The 22,007-nt window shown below is 42.8% G+C and overlaps 1 protein-coding gene across 1 annotated transcript in view; it reads left to right on the top strand.

The window, feature by feature from the left end:
• Nucleotides 1-22,007, top strand: part of slit2 (slit guidance ligand 2) — a 93,179-nt gene that overhangs the window by 51,369 nt on the left and 19,803 nt on the right. The window contains exons 5-20 of the mRNA XM_022758483.1: nucleotides 3,712-3,783; nucleotides 4,817-4,888; nucleotides 5,693-5,764; nucleotides 6,081-6,244; nucleotides 6,781-6,919; nucleotides 8,838-8,909; nucleotides 9,108-9,179; nucleotides 13,698-13,769; nucleotides 14,077-14,220; nucleotides 16,521-16,684; nucleotides 20,301-20,451; nucleotides 20,587-20,661; nucleotides 20,927-21,070; nucleotides 21,292-21,435; nucleotides 21,540-21,706; nucleotides 21,850-21,982. Of these exons, the coding sequence (XP_022614204.1) occupies nucleotides 3,712-3,783; nucleotides 4,817-4,888; nucleotides 5,693-5,764; nucleotides 6,081-6,244; nucleotides 6,781-6,919; nucleotides 8,838-8,909; nucleotides 9,108-9,179; nucleotides 13,698-13,769; nucleotides 14,077-14,220; nucleotides 16,521-16,684; nucleotides 20,301-20,451; nucleotides 20,587-20,661; nucleotides 20,927-21,070; nucleotides 21,292-21,435; nucleotides 21,540-21,706; nucleotides 21,850-21,982 (1,857 nt within the window). The remainder of the gene's footprint in view (nucleotides 1-3,711; nucleotides 3,784-4,816; nucleotides 4,889-5,692; nucleotides 5,765-6,080; nucleotides 6,245-6,780; nucleotides 6,920-8,837; nucleotides 8,910-9,107; nucleotides 9,180-13,697; nucleotides 13,770-14,076; nucleotides 14,221-16,520; nucleotides 16,685-20,300; nucleotides 20,452-20,586; nucleotides 20,662-20,926; nucleotides 21,071-21,291; nucleotides 21,436-21,539; nucleotides 21,707-21,849; nucleotides 21,983-22,007) is intronic.

Below are 22,007 nucleotides of genomic sequence, written 5' to 3'. Positions count from 1 at the left end.
TGTGTCATGAGACAACTGAAGAAGCATAAAACAGGGATTCGATCGCGGCTTCTATAGCTTGTGGTTAATAAGGACAACACCGTCCGTCGTTGGTGAATTCACGTGTCACGTGTCAACCAACTCACTATAAAGATTGCAGAGTCATTTATACTGACAGCCATAATGACATCTAAAATGTGTGATGGTTAGAGCCAACAGAGAATTGGTTTCTTAACATTACTGCAACACAGCCCGACCACAGGATACGTCATTGTTTTCAAAAAGCTAATTTTACCCCTCAGCTCAGCTTCGGAGTGTGAAAAAAAGTTTGGAGTGGATGGAGGGACAGAACTGAGAGAAAGTTTTTTAGGTTTTCATTATGCCATTGGTGTGCTTGTGTGTGTGCTTGTGTGTGTGCTTGTGTGTGTGCGTGTGTGTGTGCGTGTGTGTGTGTGTGTGTGTGTGTGTGTGTGTGTGTGTGTGTGTGTACTTTCACAAAGTTCCAAACTTAGCAGCATGATATAGTTCCTGTGAGCCTTTAATACCTCCGGCCCCTTCAAACACACACACACACACACACCAGGCTCAGCAGGACCCTCTTTTAATGAAGGTAACCTCCCAGTTTAGGCACAGGGGCAGAGGTGATGGGTTAAATCTTGGGGAAGTCCAAAAACAAGACCTATTTAGGAGAGGAGGAAAAGACACAGAGAGGAAGATGAAAAGGGAGAGATCGAAGGAGAGAAAGCCACAGAGGGAGAGTTAAAAAGAGGTGGGAGGAAGCCCACCAAATGGTTTAGCTAAAGATGAAATTGAATCAGGTGCCTTGGCGCCAAACTGAGGAAGAAAATCCACTCTTAAGTCTCTAAGAAGTCAATTTCCTAGTTGGAGTAGAACTTGTTCTCTCCCTCACTCTCTCTCTTTCTCTCTTTCTCCCGGTCTCTGCGGTGGTCTGAGTGATGAATAGGGTTTAGAGTGGCCTCCTGCACTTCCTTAACAGCCCCAGACTAACCCAAACTGCCAATCACATGTGTATGCAGGTCTTATGTCTGTGTACATGTGTGCACGCTGCCTCTCTCTTGTTATAGATCACAGGGACAGAGGGACATGAAAAATCAATCTCCAATCATCTCAGTGCTTCAGAAGATAGATGTTTATGTATGACACACACACACACACACACACACACACACGCACACACACTGTTCTTGTACACAACTCCTCCCTCTCCTATGGTGTTTACCATAGCTGCATGACTATAATTGCAGCAGAGCAGTGTGTGCCGTATGTTCCCAAGTGAACATGTCAAGTGTGTGTGTAAACACACTCTGCCCAAGGTGAGTTGACCATATACTGTCGATTACAGTGAGGTTTGTGTGCAGCTTAAAATGTAGATATACAAACTGTCAAACTATCAACTCCTCACATATGACACATTAACAAGTTTTTACTGATTTCTACATCCGATAGGCAGATGTAATGGATGCAGCCTGTGTAAGTGGAAGCTACCCTTATACATGTGTGTGTGTGTGTGTCTGTGTGTGTGTGTGTGTGTGTGTGTGTGTGTGTGTGTGTGTGTAGGGTTAAGGAGCACTCTCAGAGTATTTGTTTGGTTTTAGAGTTCCAGCGGTTAAAGGAGCACAGCTGTTTTCCAAACCCCCCTGGTCCTGTAAAAACAGTATCAGGATTCACTCTACTTGATTCAGACCAGCCGCCGTGTGTGTGTGCGTGTGTGCATGTGGAGGAGCACACGCGTGTTTGTGTTGTGTGTGTAAAACAGCAACAGTGAAGCCTCTTTCTCATCTGCCTCTGTTTGTGAAGTCTTATAACTGATCTCAGCATCAGACTGCACTGAAACCTGGTGTGAACTTACTGTATACAGACATGTACAGGTGCACACGTGTGTTTGTCTACAACTGAAATTAAAATGTTTTATTTGTTTATTTATTTATTTATTTATTTATTGGTTTATTTATTAGAAATATATGATTTGCACTTGTTGCACTCATGAATTATGCGCATTAACCAGATCGAGGGGGAGCATTGGGGAACTTTGCATATAACCAGTGAACACATTTTACTGGAGCTGCAACCAACAATTATTTTTGCCCCTCATAATTTCCCAGAGCCCAAGGTGATGTCTTCAGCTTGACTCTTTTGTCCAGAATCCACAGATGTTATATTTAGTGTCATTCGAAAAAAAGGAAAAGCAACAAATCCTCACATTCCAGAGGCTGGACCCAGAAAATGTATTTAAGCCATTATCAAATTTGTTTTTGATCAGCTTTTAATTAATCATTCCAGGCTTGGAGGCTAAAGAGTCGTGCATGTTTACTTTTGAATGCAAAACCTCAGTTTTGTCATTTTAGTTGGACATCAAGGCGACAAAAGATAACACGCCTCGCCGTGTAATTTCTGTGTGCTCTTGGCAACCAATGATATGACTTCAGATACGACAAATGACTTCAGGTGCAGGTTTAGAAGCAGCAGGTGGAAGCACAGGCGACGGACGATACCTGCAGCGCTGATTACGAATACGATCACAGCCACAGGCATGTGAGGAATGTGGCTGGGCATTAGCTGTTAGCCGATTAGCATGGTGGAGGTCACGGCGCCACAGTTGGGGTCAAGAGCTGGAAGGTCAAGGGTGAAAGGTGAAATAGTCTTGTCTGAATTTTTGGTCTGTATTGGCGGCGGACAGCACACACACACACACACACACACACAGCTATTGAGCAGTCTGAGATACCGTCAAGATATCTAAGCGTCCTCTTCCCAGGTTTCTCTTGAGTTGATGAGATGATGTAGGTTGATTTTTTTTTTTTTTTAGTAGCTGTATTCTACATCCTGTTCATCTTCATCCTCCAGACAGCTAAATTCATTCTTGTACCTAATTTCACATACGTAGCTATTTGTGTGTGTACATCCTTCAGCACCTATTTGTGTATGCCCTTCACTAAATCAAGTGTCTATACCACCCACTGATAGCGTACGTTTCACTTTGCTGCAGGCAGCAGATTTAGTCTATGTGAGACACCTGTTCATGTATGTAACTGTATTTATGTGCCCATGTGAGGGTGCGTGTGCAGGAACGTGTATTAGCACGCATGTCTGCGTGTGTATGTCAGGGACCGCAGTTAATTTAGTGTGTTTATTTTATTTTTTTTTTTGTTGCTGTATTCCAAGCACAAGCTTAGTTAAAGTGGCTGAAAATTAAATCTCTGTAAACCCCAGTGCTCATACTCACACACATACACACACACACACACACACATCCATCACTCACTCCTTAAAAGCAGAGGAAGGGGAGAGGGGGTGGCGGGGGTGAGGGAGAGATGAGTGGGAGTGATGAGAGGAGGAACAGAAAGCTCCGAGGGAAGAGGAGGTCACTACTGCCCCCTACAGGTTGTTTAAGCATTTCAAAACCTCTCATACCTGACTTGAATGGATGTTCAAAGCAGACAATTGAAATGCATCTGGCTCCAGATTCGTGGACACTTGTCAGAGGGAGCGTTTTTTGTGTCACTGAGATGAATAGAGACAGCTGATTATATTTGGCAAAGGAGTGCTCTGTGTGCAAAGAACTCAATTTTGCAGATGATCTGTCTCGCTCTGAAGTTCCCCCGGTGCATTTTGGAGATTACATCAAGTACTTTAGCTGCTACGGCTTAACTCTCTGCCACCTTATTTCTCTTTCCCCTCTTCCTCTCTACATCTCTCTCTCTCTGTGTCCAGTGATCTCAGTGAGAACCAGATTCAGGGGGTTCCAAGGAAAGCCTTCAGAGGAGCTGTGGAGATCAAGAACCTGTAAGTGGCACTTTGGCAATACTTTCTGGGCGTGTGTGTGTGTGTGTGTGTGTGTGTGTGTGTGTGTGTGTGTGTGTGTGTGTGTGTGTGTGTGTGTGTGTATGTGCACGCACATCTGTCACTTGCTTTTCACCGTGTTTGCAAATGTGCACAACCCCCATGTGCCTGTGCATCAATATTTCATTGTGTTAAATGTCATGTGCCTCCTGCTTGTTGTATTGACTGGCACCGCTGCTCGTTAGCAGCTGTGTGTGTGTGTGTGTGTGTCTGTGTGTGCATGTGTGGATGTCACGTGAGTAGCATTTCCCTTGTTTTCTCTCTTTGTTTTGCCTCAGTCATAGTTATGATGATTGAAGATAATTGTTGGTCATTTTGAAGGTAAAGTAATTGCCCAGCAGTAATTCTATAAATATGGATTTTTTAACTATTTTGCTGCATCCTGGTTTTTTTTTCCACATCAGATAATTTTTTTGAAATGCATTGCAATTATTGTAAAAGGACAGGGCAGTATGTGTGTGTGTGTGTGTGTGTGTGTGTGTGTGCATTAGCATTAGGGTGACAGCACATGATTTACTGTCCTTATGTCTTAATTAAATTGTTTCAGCAAAGCGATTCTGAGAAAGAGGGAGAGAGAGGGAGAGAGAGAGAGAGAGAGAGAAGTGAGAGAACAGGGAAAGAGGTAAAGAGCAGCGCATACAAATTAGACGTCAGATTGAAGAGAGCAGGAAGCGGGAATGGATCCAGAGATGAATACGTTTAGAAATACATCTAAAAAGAACAAAGAGCTCAGGAGACAGAACTAAAGCAAAAGAGAAAGTGAACGAGTGTGAGGGAGACAGAGGGAGGTTGGTGATGACTTTGGCCGGGGGAGTTGATGCATTTTCATCTGTAGCTGGTTGTCTTGGCTTGAATTTCACCTGAAGATATACTGTAAGACACCTTTACATCTTTACAGCTTCCTTTTTTTTCTTTCTGTCTTCTCTCTCTCTCTCTCTCTCTCTCTCTCTGTGTGTGTGTGTGTGTGTGTACGCAGCCAGTTGGACTACAACCACATCAGCTGTATTGAGGATGGAGCTTTCCGAGCACTACGTGACCTGGAAGTGCTGTGAGTACCTGTTTATTCAGTCACCCTGCTAACATCAGCGAAGAAGCGGTGAATGATGAACACTAACAGCAGCAGGATATGGAGCAGCTAATATCCTCGTTGACCTTTAAAAGACTGCATTGCCTGTGCAGCATTTGAAAAGGGAAGCTTTCACACATATGTATTCAGAAATGACACAACAACCCATTCCCTGTCCTAAAGTCAGTCTTGGCCACTGAGAAGCCTGTTGACGTTCTTAATGACAGATATTCATTTTCATTATATTGTGAGACGAGTGCAGAGTGCTGTGATTTCAAAGTCAATCAGTATTTCAGATGGGGAGTTTTGTTAGTTTTAAAACCTAGCAGCGACACAGTATGGGAAAAACAGATAAAGATATTTGCTGTACACACACAAGGAGTAGTGTGAATGCTGAGCTGAGTCACAAGCCGGGTCAACGTCACTGTCAGCTAAATTTTTTAGCAGGAATTGTTTCACTGCGAATTCAGAAATGCTCATTTTTAGTAGGTTAACAAAAACAAGATGAAACGACACAGAGGGCTCAGTTGGTTTTAATGGAAAGAGACAGCTGTTAAGGGAGGTAGTTAGAAACTACAGGGGTAAGAGACAAATATATTTTGTAGTTAACAAGGCAATGACACAAATGACACTGATTACGTGACACTCAGCAGTTGAGTCCAACTTCCAGACCCCACTGTGCTGACTCAGCCACTTCTCCGTGCCGGTGTGCAACAACCCTGTGATTTCAAAAAAAGACCAATGGATCTATACGGCCTTGTGTTTTCTGCTCTTTTCTCTCCTCAGCACTCTCAACAACAACAACATCAGCCGACTGTCTGTGGCCAGTTTCAACCACATGCCGAAGCTCAGGACCTTGTAAGTGGCACCGCAGAGTATTTCGTACACATTACCGCCCTGAGGGGAAGGATTCCTCTCATCCATGCCCGGTTGTACAATTGATTGATCGACCTGTACTTGCACTTCTCCCTCCTCCTCCTCCTCCTCCTCCTCCTCCTCCCCTCCTCGCTCCTGCTTCCCTCATCCTCACACATACCTGTTCTCACCACTTGTCGATCCCCTCTTATCTGTGATCACCGCATACTCCCTTCCCCTCTTCTCCCTCCTCCTCCTCCTCCTCCTCCTCCTCCTCCTCCTCTTCTTCCCCTCCCCAACCGCCTCCTCTCTCCCCTAGTCGCCTGCACTCCAACAACCTGCAGTGTGACTGTCACGTGGCCTGGCTGTCAGAGTGGCTGCGACAACGCCCCCGTCTGGGTCTTTACACGCAATGCATGGCCCCGCCACACTTGAGGGGGCACAACGTGGCTGAGGTGCAGAAGAAGGAGTTTGTCTGCACAGGTAGGTTGAGAGGCAAGAGGGCGGGATGTGGTGTGTGTGTCTGTGCAGGACTATTTGCTTTGGTGTCCGCGCTTCATGACTTACAGTACATCCACTTGCTGTTGCACAGTGGCAAACCCATCTTTTGCTTTCTCTCGTTTGCTTTTTCTTACTGTCTATTGCTCATGCTTTTCAAGATGGGGACGAAGGCAAGTATTCATCTTCCATTGCTTGACTTTGCTTCAACCTCATGCCCTGCATTTATTGAAATATGTACTGAACCGTTTTTTTTGTTGTTGTTTTTTTTTTTCCGAAAATATTTTGGATGAAAGAGCACCTAATGCAAGAGCACAAATGATACTGTTGGTAGACAAGGACACCATCACGTTTAGGGACAAGCATCTCTTTCTGACTTGTACTTGCTGTGCACTGGCTGTTGTTTCACATTTTGAATTTCTTCACTGAATTGTGTCAGCTTCAACATCCCTGAGTTTTGATATTTACACCAAGCATAACCTATTATCCACGGATAATATTGGCCCTCTGTCTCTGTGTAGGTCACCAGTCGTCATCATCTTCCTCCTGCAGTGTGTTACAGTGCCCAGAGTCCTGCACCTGCAGTAACAACATTGTGGACTGCAGAGGGAAGGGACTGACAGAAATACCCACCAACCTGCCTGAGACCATTACTGAGATGTAAGGCACACACTCATAACTACACACACACAAACACACACACACACAAACACACACACACACACACACACACACACACACACACACACACACACACACGCACCTGCTGTATGCTGCATGCATACACATCCACTCTTGCACACAGACTCCTGTATACACACTCGGTGCAGTGATATTTCTCTTGCTCTTTCACTGTGCGTCTCCCCATTTTCCTTCTTTGTCTCTTTCCACCTTTCTGTTTCACTACTTCTCTTTCTCTGTGCAGTGGAATAAAACCACACATCTGTGAAATGAGAAAGCCTGGTCATGCAGCTCTTCCCTGCTTAAGAAAATAATGAAGGGATGAGGGATGAGGATGAAAGAAGAATCAAAAGATTAATTTGAAGGACAAGAGAGATCATATCTCTATTTAAAAGGGGGCATCAAGAAAAGAGGAAGGATTAGAGCCAGCATATTTAAAATGACAAAGTATGAAGCAGATGCCATAGACTCGAGATTTGAACCTGAGTCAGTAGTATGAACAAGACTTGAGACATGACTTGGGCTAGACTGCTCTGATACTTGACTCTAAAGACTTGACTTGAGTGCAGAAACTAAGGCAGACCTTGTTGAATAAACGTTGAATGTTTAATTACAAGGTCTAACCGTTGAAAGGAATTAAAAACCCTGGATAACAAAGCTTGTTGAATGTTGTTAAATGCTTGTTAAAAATGTTAAAATGCAATGTCATTACCATTCAAAGACCTTCCTTATGAAGATTTGTGACTTAACTTGGACTTGTCTCACTTGACTTTGAGACTTGACATGACCTGCTTTGACAAGAAAAGGGACTTGACTTTTACTCATCTCAAGTTAATTCTAGATTTTACTTGGACTTGAGATGTAAGACCTGCTTTGTTAAGACTTGTCTCGATTGAGTTGCGACCTGCTATGACAAGACTTGAGACATTACTTGTCTTGGCTGATTTTAGACTTGACTTGGACTGGTGTCAATTGATTTATAACCAAACTAAAAACATTATATGTTAAGATTTGGGCATGATTCAATTTTAGACTTGGCTTGAAACATGCTGATGATAAGACTTTGAGACTTGGACCAGTGTCAACTGACGTTAGACTTGTCTCAACTGATTTAAGATTGATATCGACTTGTCTCGATTGACTTGAGACTTGACTTGATCCCTGCTTTGACAATGCTTTAAGCTTTGAGACTTGACTTGCAGTTGTCTGAGTTGTCTTACAAGACTTGACATGAAACACAAAACCAGAATACAATGCAGTACAATAAAATACAGTGCTCCTGTGCAACCAGTGAAACATTTCACTACTGAGGGAAGGACTGGAGTGGAGCTGAACAGAAGAGAACAGCAGATGAAAAACAAACTCATTTTAGGGAAATGTTTCACAATCGAGTGGTTGGTTTGCAAATCATGTTCCACCGCCTTTCTTGTCACGGTGACTGAACATGTGAAATGTTTAGAGAACGGTTGTTTGGGTCTGTTTTCTCTTTTGTTTGCCCCTTGCCTCTCTCTTTCTCTCTCCTGGCCTGGCTTGATTTGTTTGGGCCTGACTGACGCAGAGTCTGACTGGCACTTAATGGAACACTGCCCAGATAGTTATATGTGTGTGTGTGTGTGTGTGTGTGTGTGTGTGTGTGTGTGTGTGTGTGTGTGTATGTGTGTGTGTGTGTGTGTGTGTGTGTGTGTACATTTGACTGTACACATGTTAAACGGGGGGCAAAAGATCAGAGAAATGTGACAGACTTTGGCACCGGTCATCAAAGCGCCTTATCTGGAAATGTTCCGCTTAGCCAGAGGCCCCGGGAAAGAGCAGCAGTCAACGATACAGCAGAGATAGCTCTGTGATAGGGGAATGTTAATGTCTCTCCTCAATGGTCTGTGTGTATGTTTGGTTCCAGCCGACTGGAGCAGAACGCCATCAAGGTGATCCCAGCTGGGGCCTTTTCTCCTTATAAGAAGCTGCGCAGGATGTGAGTAGATGAGGAGATACATGCATTGTGCACCCTGTCAACGATCCACAAAAAAACTTCTGTTCCTGTCCTGTTTGTGGCTTGTGTTGACCTTTGTGTTTCACTTTCTGTGCGTCTCTCTCCCTCACTGACTCTGCGTTTGCCTCTCTCTGCCTGTCTGTCTCTTGTTTCCTTTTTCTTTTGCTCTGTTCCTCACAGAGACTTGAGTAACAACCAGATATCAGAGCTGGCTTCAGACGCCTTCCAAGGTCTGCGCTCCCTCAACTCTCTGTGAGTACTGTGTGAAATGTTTGTATTTAAGATGCAGTTCACAAAAAACATCACAATACAACCCTTTGAATGTCTGAGGAGGAAAATCTGACATCTAACTCTTCCAAAATCTGTTTAACCCATTGTAAAAGTCGTTTATTTATCGTAACTATGTTAACATCGTTACTACCTGTAACGCGAACACTTCCTTTATCAAATTAATTTCTGGGATCCAGAAACACAAGATCGCTACAACAAAGTGAGCTAAGAGGGCAAGATGCACAAGCAGTCAGACAATCAGACAGGTTTCCTACAAGCCAGAGGTTTAGCCAAATTATCTAAATCACTTTATCTGGAGTAAAAGTACAGCAGGTGCAAGTTGAAGTAAGTCTGTCTGTGTAAAAAAAAAAAGAAATGTTAGCATGGCTGGTTACAGGAGGAAGCTCCACTCAGGACGGACAGATCCACTGCATGGGACCAGATATAACACCCAATTTTGGACACAGCTAAAGTCATTTTGGGTAAAACTTTCCAAACTCACTGAAAAACAGTCCAGAGGCATGAACGTTAATGTTATCCTAAACTCTATTATCGGCCCTGTTCAGACCTGGCATTCAAAATTCCACAATGGAATGAATAAAGTAGTGTCCATGACACCAATCCCACAATGCAATGCTCCACATTTTATAGATATAGCACAGTGATCCGGCAAAATGATAATGATTTGTATGTGTACAAAATCTCAATTTACTGCAAGTGAGTAAACTATTAAGTGTCTATTATAATAGGGGGTAGTGAATGAGTGGCGAAGGCTGTGTCTGAAACCACTTCATTGTTCACATTGTTCTCATCCTCTAAGCCTTTTCATATATAAAAAAAGAAACACTTCAGTAACTAAGGGGCCCTTAGCAAAGTATCAGTTTTAATAATAATAATTATTATTATTTCAAATTTTCTGTTCCATAGGTTTTTCTAACCTGCCTGTCTTTAAAACATGTCTGATCGTCTTTCTTGCCCTGTTGGATTTCATATATTATTTTTCTGGATAGAAATAATGGTGAATATTGAACGGCCAGATCTATGAAATTAAGAAGACTAGAATTATCCGTCACATTTGCAGTGCAGGTAAAAATGTTGCCCGTGTGTCAAACACCAAAGCAATCCAATACAGGAATACCATTTTAAAAGACATTTTAGATTTTCTTTTGGTGGCTTCCTCTTCGGCTTGAATCTTGCGTCGGACCATCTGCTTTGCGTGTGAAGCTTTGGGTAGGAAGACGGAGAGAGGAGCAGGAGAGGGAGTGAGGGATGTAGAGTTATTTCATGAAGGAGTTATATTAAGGTCTCGTCTCTCCAAAGTCAATAATTCATAAATGCTGAATTGCTGAATGGAGGCTTTTGCCACCTCATTACACATTCACCACAGAGAGAATGGGACACACACATTCATGCTGACACACCACATACAGTATGGCTTTCACATTAAGCTGCACTGTGTGTTCATAGTGTGTCAGTGTTTGGTTAAAAAAAGGATGTAAATGAGCCATCGATCTTGTGCTGGTGTATGTGTATGTGTGTGTGTGTGTGTGTGTGTGTGTCTGTGTGTGTGTGTGTGTGTATGTGTTTGTGTACTCACCCAATTGTGGACCTCCCAGTCATTACAGACTCACTAACAGTGGACCAGTGAGCCAACAGGGGACATTTTGGAGGTCCCCTGTTGGTCATTGCTTAAATCACGCTATAATTATTTCTAAAACTCCATTTTCAATTTATTTTTATTTTAGCCCAGAAGGGACCTACAGGTGTTTGATATTAAAATTCATGCTCAGCATTGCCTCTGCAGGTGGGGGCAGGGATTTTAAGGGCGTCCACAAACGTTTTTTCACCCTATCTTTTTTACAATCTCGAGATCCCACTATGCCGGCAAGAAGACCCTTTATTATGCCAGCTTCGCTTATTTACACTGAACCAAACAAAGCCAGTATAATGCCGCCCTGATGTGTGATTTGTCCTGGCAGTGTTCTGGATTCAGAGGCGTTACATGTAAATCAACAGCGTCAGTGTCTGTCCCGCCATAGCAACTGTCCCTTTTACACAGACATCCATTCAGCTCTGTAACTACAGCTGCTTCTGCTGTCTTAAACACAGAACAACAACGCCCCCCGCCCCCCACCCCCCAAGTCCGTGTTTCTACCTTTCTTACACATCGGCGAGGTGGAATAAAGACGCAACATTCCCACCTAAAGGGAGCTAATGACTTGCAGCCCCTGCATGGCTAGGAGGCCAGCATGGAGGCCAGCAGGTTATGAGATGGAAAACCACAAGCAGCTGAGATTTTACTGAGACATGAAGTTGCAACAAAGTTTTTTTAAGATGTTGGAAGATTTTAGCAACTATAATAAAACACTAGTATTAAAGTAGTTACTACTATATTAGCCTACTACATTAATAGCTGCTAAAACACGCTGTGTAAACTATATATATTTTTTCAATGATTGAGGTTGTTGAGCCTTTTGGCCACTCTACTGCTTATACAGTGCAACTGTACATGATTATCTTCAAAGCAAGATGTTTAACTGTTAAAATGAATACAGGTAAGTTATGCATTTTTGAAACACATCAGGAAGAGCCTTCGTACGTGTTCATGTCCCAGCCTGTGAAGAAAATCACAATTTTTTGCTTTCTCAAAATGACTCAAAATAGTGGTCCATATTTGGTCAGCGTAGTCTCTATGTGTGCGTGCGTGCGTGTGTGTGTGTGTGTGTGTGTGTGTGTGTGTGTGTGTGTGTGTGTGTGTGTGTGTGTGTGTGTGCAGAACAGTACGTGCTAATATGTGTGAGGGACAAATGAAGCGTCCACTCCCCGCATCGTGTGTTTCCCAACCCCAGGTCTCTCAGGGACAGCCACTCAGCACAATGAAATAAAACCCAATCTAAAACACATGTCTTTAGACTGCCTACATACACAACTCAACTCGGCGTGGAGCATAAAGATGACTGATAATGTGTGTGATGGGATCTGATGTGTGTGTGTGTGTGTGCATGCGTGTGCGTCCAAGGTATTTGTTGGGCAAGGCAGTGGCAGTCTCAGCCTTGACCTGTTTGTGTATGTAATCTGATGTATTTATAAAAAGCTTTTCTCTGATAACAGCATACATTCCTCACACTGCAGCCACAGCCAGATTTGTGTAGGCTGTTTTTTTTATTTAAGGGGTTTAGATGAAAAGTCTTCATGGCGAGTTATACTTTATGTCCTGAGTGTTGACATACAGCCAGGTGTTGGCACATAGTCAGAGTCAGTGCATTTGTGCTGGTAGCGTTTTATTAGTGTTTTACTTGGAAGCCAGAAAAGAAAGAGAGGGTCTTATCATCCGTGATTCAGAGCTTATCATTTACTTAATGTTTTTCTCTGGATGTTTTTGTGCTCTCTTCAGTAAAGAGCCAAAGTCTTACTCTCTTAGTTTTATGCTGCATTCATGTAATGTTGGCAGAATTGGAAGAACTGTAAAAGCTCTCATTAGTCTAATTTGGGAGTGTTCAAGCCTCATTCCAACATGGTTACACCCATCATTAGGCTAGTAGTCACACCAGATAAGTAGCTTACGTTTGCTATTTTTATCATGTTACATATTTGTATGGGCAGTGGTGGGAAGCAAATACATTCATTCAAGTGCTGAACTCAAGCACAATTTTTATATACTTGTACTTTACTTGATTATTTCTATTTCATCCCACTACTTTTCTCTCCCACTCCATTTCTTAGGGAAATATTGTAGGTTTTATTCCACCACATTGATGTTACAGCTACAATTACTATTTACTCGTCAGATTTTACATAAAATAATATGATGCATTATTATGAATTAAACTACCCAACATTATAATAGAATATTTCAACACTTCTATCCTGCAATGAGTACTTACTTTAAGCACATTTTCTTCATAACGTTGTTGAACTTTTACTTTAGTAACATCTTGAGTGCAGGATTTCTAATTTTTAATTATTTGTAAAAAACCACTTTGAATATGTTAGACAAGAACAAACACATTGTGTAGAGCTCTTTTTGATTAGCTTAATCATTTTTATTAGTATTAAATCTACAATGTTATTTGGTTTAGATGTAATTACTGTCTAACAGAGGCTTTGCAGGCACTTTGCCACAGATTTGGACTTTTCAGTATTTCACTAAGTGGGAGATAATTGTAGCTGTCAGACATCCACCATAACCTGCAGCTCAGTATTTAACAGTTTTTCTCACAGGTTGCTTGCAATTAATGTCTGTTACAATGTGACATGAACACAGCATTTGTCATTGGCACACTGTCAAGCACAAAGAGGAGCCATATTTTTTGACCATTAACAAAATTTTAATTTTATCTTATTCTCTTCCCAGTAAATATATTTATTTTTCTTGGAATTTAAACAATAACCAGCAGGAACTGTTTTTTTATACTTTCAAGTGTTAATATTATATAATATTACAGGATAATATGGGTGGTCTCAGTCATTACTTATTAATGCAGTGTTTGTTCTCCACAGGGTACTATATGGGAACAAGATCACTGAGATTTCCAAAGGACTGTTTGAGGGACTGTTCTCACTGCAGCTATTGTGAGTAGACATACTCACACACATACACACACACACACACACGCACACACACACACACGCACACAAACACACACACACACAAAGTTTGTTGCAGCTAAGAGCTCACATCCGCAGCTCATTGATATTCAGCTGAAAAGTGCTTAGCTAAAACATTGTCATCAGAGTGAAGACATCATGATTAAAAGTCATCATCACTGACCTGTAACATTTGAAACACTCATCCAAGAATAATAACAGGATAAGCCTTCATCCTTCATCTCTCTTTCTTTCTTTCTGTCTCTCTTTCCCTGTGACTTCTTTCTTTCAGGTTACTGAATGCTAATAAGATAGCGTGTCTTCGGGTGGATGCATTTCAGGACCTCCACAACCTCAATCTGCTCTCACTCTATGACAACAAGCTCCAGACCATCGCCAAGGGAACCTTCTCATCACTAAGAGCCATACAAACACTGTATGTACACATATATACATATACACACACACACACATACACACACACACACACACACACACACAAACACACGCACAGCTTATTGCACACACAGACCAGACTTGTAGTGGTAAATAAGAAGGTGTGAAACCCTGAGTGGTAGCTAGCAATCATCACAACAATTGAAGATGTAAACAAAGCTCAATTATTTTCAGAATAGCACTGTAGGAAAACCCTCCGTCTAAAGAAAAACACTTCAATATTGACAGAAAAACCGCCGTAATAAATAACAGGGGTCAGCATGGGTCCAAAAGACCAAGATGCATAAACATCTTGGATTTTTTTTACTCATAATGACTTATAACGAAACTATAATAACTACTTCTTTTTAAATCCACCATTTTGCACAGATTTTTCACATTATACACTGAGCAATTTTTCATAGTAGAGGTACATGCTGTATACCCATTTCACCACTTTCAAGAGCCTCAACAGACTTTTACCTGACTGAAAGACTTCTTGTTGTAGCCCTTAGTACAGTCATCTGGGTAGATAATTATAACTCTGGAAAATAAGTCACAAACTATTTCCCATAATGCATAGCACATCACAGGCTGATTTATAACATTGTTCAAGTACTCAATGGTGGGATTTTCCTTGAATAAATGACATTTTAAGGACCCTGTTTTCATGTAGCAGAAATCAGGTTGATGTTAGCTTGATGAACTCTGTCAGTTTACGTCATGGGATCATGAGAGGTCTGTTACACTAATGGGTTCAAATCCTGCCAATACAAAGGTGTTTGTTTGTGTGTTCCTTTTCAGCCACGTTACGTAACTGGTTAAGCATTATCAGTTGTTCCAATTAAAGAGAATAATGGGTTTTGGTTACAATAGTAAACACATAGAGTGTACCAGCGGTGGCACACTGGACCTTTGTTGTCATGGTTACAATAATAAACACAATTAAGCTTATGGAACAGTCAGGGCTCGGTTAGTTTTAGGCACAAAAACGGCTCGGTTAGGCTTAAGGAACGATGATGGTTATTGTTACCATGGTTCCAATAATAAGCATGTGGTTAAGATTGTGGAACGGTTATGGATAAAACAAACAACAATGACTAAAAGGAAATGAGCCGGACAGGCCCACAGCTGAGGTCAGGACCTCTAGAGAGCTGTGCGCAGCCACCAAGGCTAAGCTAGCTGCTGGTTGGTCAGTAGATTCCTGACCTGGAAATGTGTCCGCCTGCTTGTTAAACCAAGATGTCTGGTTTTATTCTTCTACACCTTAAATAGAAAAGATAGGTACCACTTTCTGATAAAACAGCATTTGTAAAGGGTTATATTAACCATTAAAAAGCCATTAATTGCAGCATGTAAAGACTTAATAAATGGTGCCTTATCAGAAAGTGCCACCAAAAGCTGTGATGTGTGGATATGGAGGATTTAGAGTTGTTCAATGCACTTTTGACCAAGCTCGGTTGGATAATGAAAGTAAATAGTAAGTAATTATAGTTTTCAACTTGCCCAACACTGTTTAGGACTTGGCCCCTCCCACAGAATAATTAGGAAGGCAGTGCTTGAGTTTACATCCTTAGTTTTAATGGATAATTGGTATTTTTTGTTGTTTATAGTTAGTTCAACTTATGGATCGGTTAGTTTCACTTGTGAGTTACCTGGTAACAGAATGTAAAGGAGAAGTATTGTTGCTATGTTACCAGCAGCTAAATATACCCTGGGCCTTGCTTTAGAGCAGTATTTAAACAGCTAATTAGAAATCTGTTTAAAGTGTGCTTTCTTTTTTCTAAACTTTATTTAACACCAATTCAAGTGTACACAGAGTGTGCATATGAGCAAACAATACGAATTATACAAGAAAAATATATAAAAGAGATTTTAAACCCATAAAAAGTTATATTTTTATAGGTTTGAAGTGTTTTATTCTGGCATTTATTGGTATTGTTAATATCTTTTTTAATCATTTGTGAAACAAATTACTAGTAGTGTCCTGGCTGACTGTTAAGTTTCATGAATAAGATGCCATCTCAATAATGACACATATTGTGTTGCTTACAGTGTAATTAAAATAGAAATAAATGCCCTTCTTCCTTTATTCTATGGGAAGTCTTGTAAAGCAGCCCAGACCTCTTTGAAAATAAATGACATATGATTTTTATTACACACCAGCACACCAGTCACAAGCTATTTACACTAAAGAAACAAAGCATGCTTTCAACCATATGTTGTTCTAACAGCGTATGTGTGTGTTTTTTTGTGCTCTGTGTTTCCATGGCTCTGTGTGATGTATGTGTGTGGGATCAGTCACTTAGCCCAAAACCCGTTTATCTGTGACTGCCATCTGAAGTGGCTGGCTGACTACCTGCAGGACAATCCCATCGAGACGAGCGGTGCCCGCTGCACCAGCCCGCGGCGGCTCGCCAACAAACGAATCGGACAAATCAAGAGCAAGAAGTTCCGCTGCTCAGGTATAAACACACGCACACACTGCTTCATATACACATACAGCTGGTCACACAAATGTAGCCAGTGAAGATGACCACATTGATCTGTCCCCTGAGACTAATTCTTTTTATTTCTGATCCACACATGCACACACAGACTTAGATTTAAGACAAACTGTCCTCTCCTGTGTTTTCATTCTGTGTCTTCCTGCTGGGATTTTCCCTCAGCCTCTCTGCCTCTCTTTACTAACCTCAGCTCCCTGTCACACAAACACACACACACAAACACACACAAACACACACAAACACACACTTTTCGTCTAGTCTAGGCTTTTGTTCTTTTGTTGTTTTTCACTTTCACTCTCTCTGTCTCTCCATTAGCTAGAGAACAGTATTTCATCCCAGGTATTGTAAACTGAGCATGTGTGTGTGAGTGTGAGTGTGTGTGTGTGAGTGAGTGAATGTGTGTGTGTTGAGCCCTTTTTGTTCACTCAAGGTGCACACGTATGCTCCCGACACTTGGAGTGACTTGCCTTGACTGACACCTTGTGAATGCTAAGACGTTTTATTTTAATGATCAAATGTACATCATGATGCATCACGTCTAACCAGGCACCAGATAATCACACTCTTGTCCTTGCACTGGGTTTTCGACGGTAACCATAACCTTGACGACAGATGGAGAAAAACAATTGGATTAATAGGCTCAAGTTGCTGTCAACTGAGCACTGCACGTGAGGCTCTGTATGAATAAAAGTATAGTGGTAGAGTGATCACACAGACTGTATTTAATACCAGTCCTCCTTGCTTCTTAGCACATCTAATGATAGCTAATGAATGAGCGTGTGTCCGCGAGCATCTGTGTCTGTTTCGCCCACTGCAGAACATCAAAAGGTCACACAGTTACCATGCTCAGAGGGGTGCTGGGAAATATGTAAATCAGACATGCATATGAGATCAGTAGCAGGGCTAAAGGCGGTCATTACCACAGCAGCACACAGAGGAGGCATGGTGTGTGTGTGTGTGTGTGTGTGTGTGTGTGTGTGTGTGTGTGTGTGTGTGTGTGTGTGTGTGTCTGGTGTGTGTGTGTGTGTGTCTGGTGTGTGTGTGTGCGCGCGCACTCACTACAGTCATTAACTCTGAAGCTCACCGGGGGGACAGAGGTTTCAAAGCCCGATACCACATATGGGGCAGAGCTGAATAATTTAAGAACATTTGCAGCTGAAAAGTTGAATAAACATGTTTTATTCTGTAGTACAACCTTGATATCGTGCCTCAGATCAATACATCTAAAATCCTCTAGTTTAATTTTTGGATTATTATACGATGTATTATCTTGGATCTTGACTCATATTTCTGTTTGAACAAAAACTCTGGCTGCTATAATTCCAGTTTTATCCCTCCAACCAAATTTTTATTTAATCTTGCGGAGATTGAACCTGCTGAAGTGATGGATGTCAAAAAATGCACAAAACAAAATAAGGCACTTGCACTTTTGTGGGTTTAGAATGGGCCTTTTTTTTTTTTTTTTTTTTTTTTTTCTGGTGTGCTTTTTGCCATCTCGCAATCCCCCTAAAACCAAGTCTGAACCAGTCGTGCTTGAAGCAAACGAGGCCGGGATGTGTGTCGGATGAAAGTGCCCACCCTGTGTCATGTTATGCCAGCACGATTCTCACTATTCACGAGTCATTACTCCTGCAAATGAATCACTGCCTGGGGACGAAACACAGAAAAATTGCAGCTTTTTTTCTCAGTTTTTCATCAGCTTCTTCTCTCCTGTTCTAATAAACGGGTGAAATCCCTTCTTCTTTCTCCTACTGCCTCTCTCACACACTCAGGAGTACACCATGTCGGCTGTAAGTAACACACACACACACAAACACACAAACACCCACGATTCTCCGTCAACTCCCGAATCCCTCACCTCCCATCCCTGAGCTGGCCTCTGACCTTTGACCTCTACCACAGTGACCTTTGACCCCTCTGTGACTCCTCTTGTCTGTTAACAAACATCATCAAGAATATTTATGAGATTTACACTTTAGCACACATTGGTGTTTTTCTCTATTTCTGTATCTGTGTGTGTATGTGTGTGTGTGTGTGTGTGTGTGTGTGTGTGCGTGTCTGTGTGTGTGTGTGTGTGTGTGTGTGTGTGTGTGCTTGTGTGTGCGTGTGTGTGTGTGTGTGTGCATGTGTGTGTGTGTGTGTGTTCCTAGAAGTCAGGGCTTCTCTTGCCTTCAGTGCTGCTGTAACTCTCCTCCCACTGCTCCTGCTCTCCTGTGATATGTCTGTGAGTTTAGATGTCTTTAGATGTTCCAGTCTCTCCTTTTTTCCCTCCCTCCCTGTTTTTTCTTGATCACTTTACTGTACTTTACCCGCCTGTTTGATCTTATCCTCCTCTCGTCCTCTTCTCCCCTCGCTCTTCATTCCAAGTGACTCATTTTCTGAAGCCAGCTAGCTCGGTTTTCCTCCTGCTTCTCATCCTTCATCTTGCAGTCTTTTTTCCTAAGCTTCTTCCTCTTCATATCTACATCTTTTCCTCACCTCTCCTCCCCTACTCCTCTCCTTTCCTTAACACCCCATCCTGTCCTTCTCTTCTTTCCTCTCCTCCCTCTCTTCCCCAGCCTACAAATCCTCTCCTCTCCCATTCATCTCTTTCTCATCCTCTTCTGTCTTCTCCTCTCCTCCCATCTCATTCTTTCCTTCTCATCCTACCCTCTGCTCCCATCTTCTCTTCTTTCATTTTCATCCTCTCTTCTCCTACTCTTCCTCTATTCTTGCCTGCGTCTCCGCCTCTCCTGTCCTCTCCTTCTCAATCTCTCCTCCCCTGATTGTCCTGTCCCCTCCTTTTCATCCTCTCCTCCTCCTCCCCTCCTCCCTCTGTCCTTCCCATCCCTGTGTTCCAGCGGAGGAGCAGTCAGTCAGCAGGTTGTTCCTTTGTGCTTGATCTAACCATGTGGCTGCCAGGTTCCTAAAGTGGAACATGGTTCTGTCAAGCACCATGGAACGGCCCTGCAAAACCCTACAGCATGGCCAAGACACAAGAGACAGCAATCTCCTGTCGTCCCCCCACAACCTCTGTGTGCGTGTGTGTGGGTGTGTGTGTGTGTATGTGTGTGGGTGGGTGTGTGCGTGTGTGTGGGAGAGAGAGAGAGCTGTAGTGCGTGTACAGTTTGATAGATGACTGCATGGGTGTGCGTAAGCATTTTTCTGCTGTGATCTAATTTTTGATGCTGTTTTGTTTGTGCTGTGGTTTCTAACACTAACAGTTGCTTTGTTGTCTGACAGGACAGAACAACTTCAGTATGTTTGTCCTCATGCGTGTGCGTGCGTGCCTGTATACATGTCTTGATCTTGACAGTTTGTGTGTCTTGCAGACTTGGCTCCAAACGCTCATGAGTAATGTTGCATATGATCATAATCAGCAATGTTTTTTTGAACGTTCTTTGGTTCATTTAGACAATTCCCACTCTAAACAAAAGCAGCCCCTCTGCAAAGTCTCAAAATTACCTCCATCGTATCGCGTCCTTCACCTTGACCATCTGCAGAGTTTGCGTTGGAACCGGCACCAGTAAACACTGGGGTTCAACTCGTGCGTGGTGAGGGCATTCAGTGACACTGTGGTTGTGATTGTGACCAGGTACCGAGGATTACCGCAGCAAGCTGGGAGGCGACTGCTTCGCCGACTTGGCTTGCCCCGAGAAGTGTCGCTGCGAGGGCACGACGGTCGACTGCTCCAACCAGAAACTCACCAAAATACCAGATCACATCCCTCAATACACCGCAGAACTGTGAGTCACGCTGGATTTGTCTAGTACAACGTGTTTCTGTGCATCGCCCTTTATATCTCCTCCTCCTCTGTCTCTGTTTCTTCAGTTGTTCTCTCTCTTTGCCTCTGACCAGCCTCTTCCCTTCTCTGTTCTCAGGCGTCTCAACAACAATGAATTCACTGTGCTCGAGGCGACAGGGATCTTCAAAAAGTTACCTCAGCTGAGGAAGATGTGAGTCAGACATGTTGTAAACATAACGGGAACAAAGCACATGTGGCAGTGAGAAAGTCATACTCAGGTCACTCAGAGAAAACTATGATTGTACAAATAACAGAAATGAAATTGAGCCTTGTGTGTACTCACTCTGTCTTTGCTGAAATGCCTCTTTCCTCCTCTGTCCTCCTCTTGTTCTCTCTACTTTCTCCTCTCTTGTTTTCACTCCTTTCATTCTTGCTACCTTCTTACCTTTCTTGCTCGTGCTTCCTGCTCCTTGCAGTAACCTGAGTAATAACCGCATCACCGACATAGAGGAGGGGACATTTGAAGGAGCCTCAGGGGTCAATGAGTTGATCCTGACCTCCAACAGACTGGAGAACATACACCACCGCATGCTGAAGGGACTGAGTGGCCTCCGCACACTGTGGGTACACACACAAATGAATATGCAATCACATTATCATGTCAAGTATGCATCATATTTAAATATGGTTTAGCATATACTGTATGTTCATGTTTTTTTATACAAAAAATACACAGTGTATTTAATCATTTGTGTGTGTGTGTGTGTGTGTGTGTGTGTGTGTGTGTGTGTGTGTGTGTGTCTGTCTGTCTGTCTGTCTGTCTGTCTGTGTATTTGAGTAGCATGCTGAGGAGTAACCGTATCAGCTGTGTGAGTAACAGCAGCTTTGTTGGGTTGAGTTCAGTGCGTCTCCTGTCGCTCTATGACAACCAGATCACCTCTATGAACCCCGGCGCCTTCGACACACTGCACTCCCTGTCCACACTGTGAGTACAAACAATACGACACACACATACAAATGTAGAAAAATATGTATGCATCAGACACAGTATGTCTCTTAACACTTTCAACTCCTCTCTTTGTTCTCCAGAAACCTTCTGGCTAACCCCTTCAACTGTAACTGTCACCTGGCTTGGCTCGGGGATTGGCTGAGAAGGAAACGCATCGTGACAGGTAACCCTCGCTGCCAGAGTCCTTACTTCCTGAAGGAGATCCCCATCCAGGATGTAGCTGTCCAGGACTTCGCCTGTGAAGATGGTGAGACGAGGCGGATGCACACAAGATGCTCTGCAACATCTGCAGCCCTGACAGATTTTGCATTCATTTTTTCATTACAACTTTTCCGTCATCTTTCCCTCCCTCTCTACCGCTCCATCTTTCTGTTCATTCGTCCTGATCAGGTAATGATGAGAACAGCTGTTCTCCAGTGCTGAGGTGTCCAGCAGAGTGTTCCTGTCTGGATACCGTGGTGCGCTGCAGCAACAAGGGTCTCACCACGCTGCCCAAAGGCCTGCCCAAAGAAACCACTGAACTGTGAGTTCAGCACCAGCACAACGTT

The sequence above is a fragment of the Seriola dumerili genome, unplaced genomic scaffold, assembly GCF_002260705.1.
Source record: "Seriola dumerili isolate Sdu_G_001 unplaced genomic scaffold, Sdu_1.0 BDQW01000301.1, whole genome shotgun sequence".
Classification (NCBI taxonomy): Eukaryota; Metazoa; Chordata; class Actinopteri; order Carangiformes; family Carangidae; genus Seriola; species Seriola dumerili.
The sequence above is the reverse complement of the archived record's forward strand: the minus strand, read 5'-3'. Positions and strand labels throughout refer to the sequence as shown.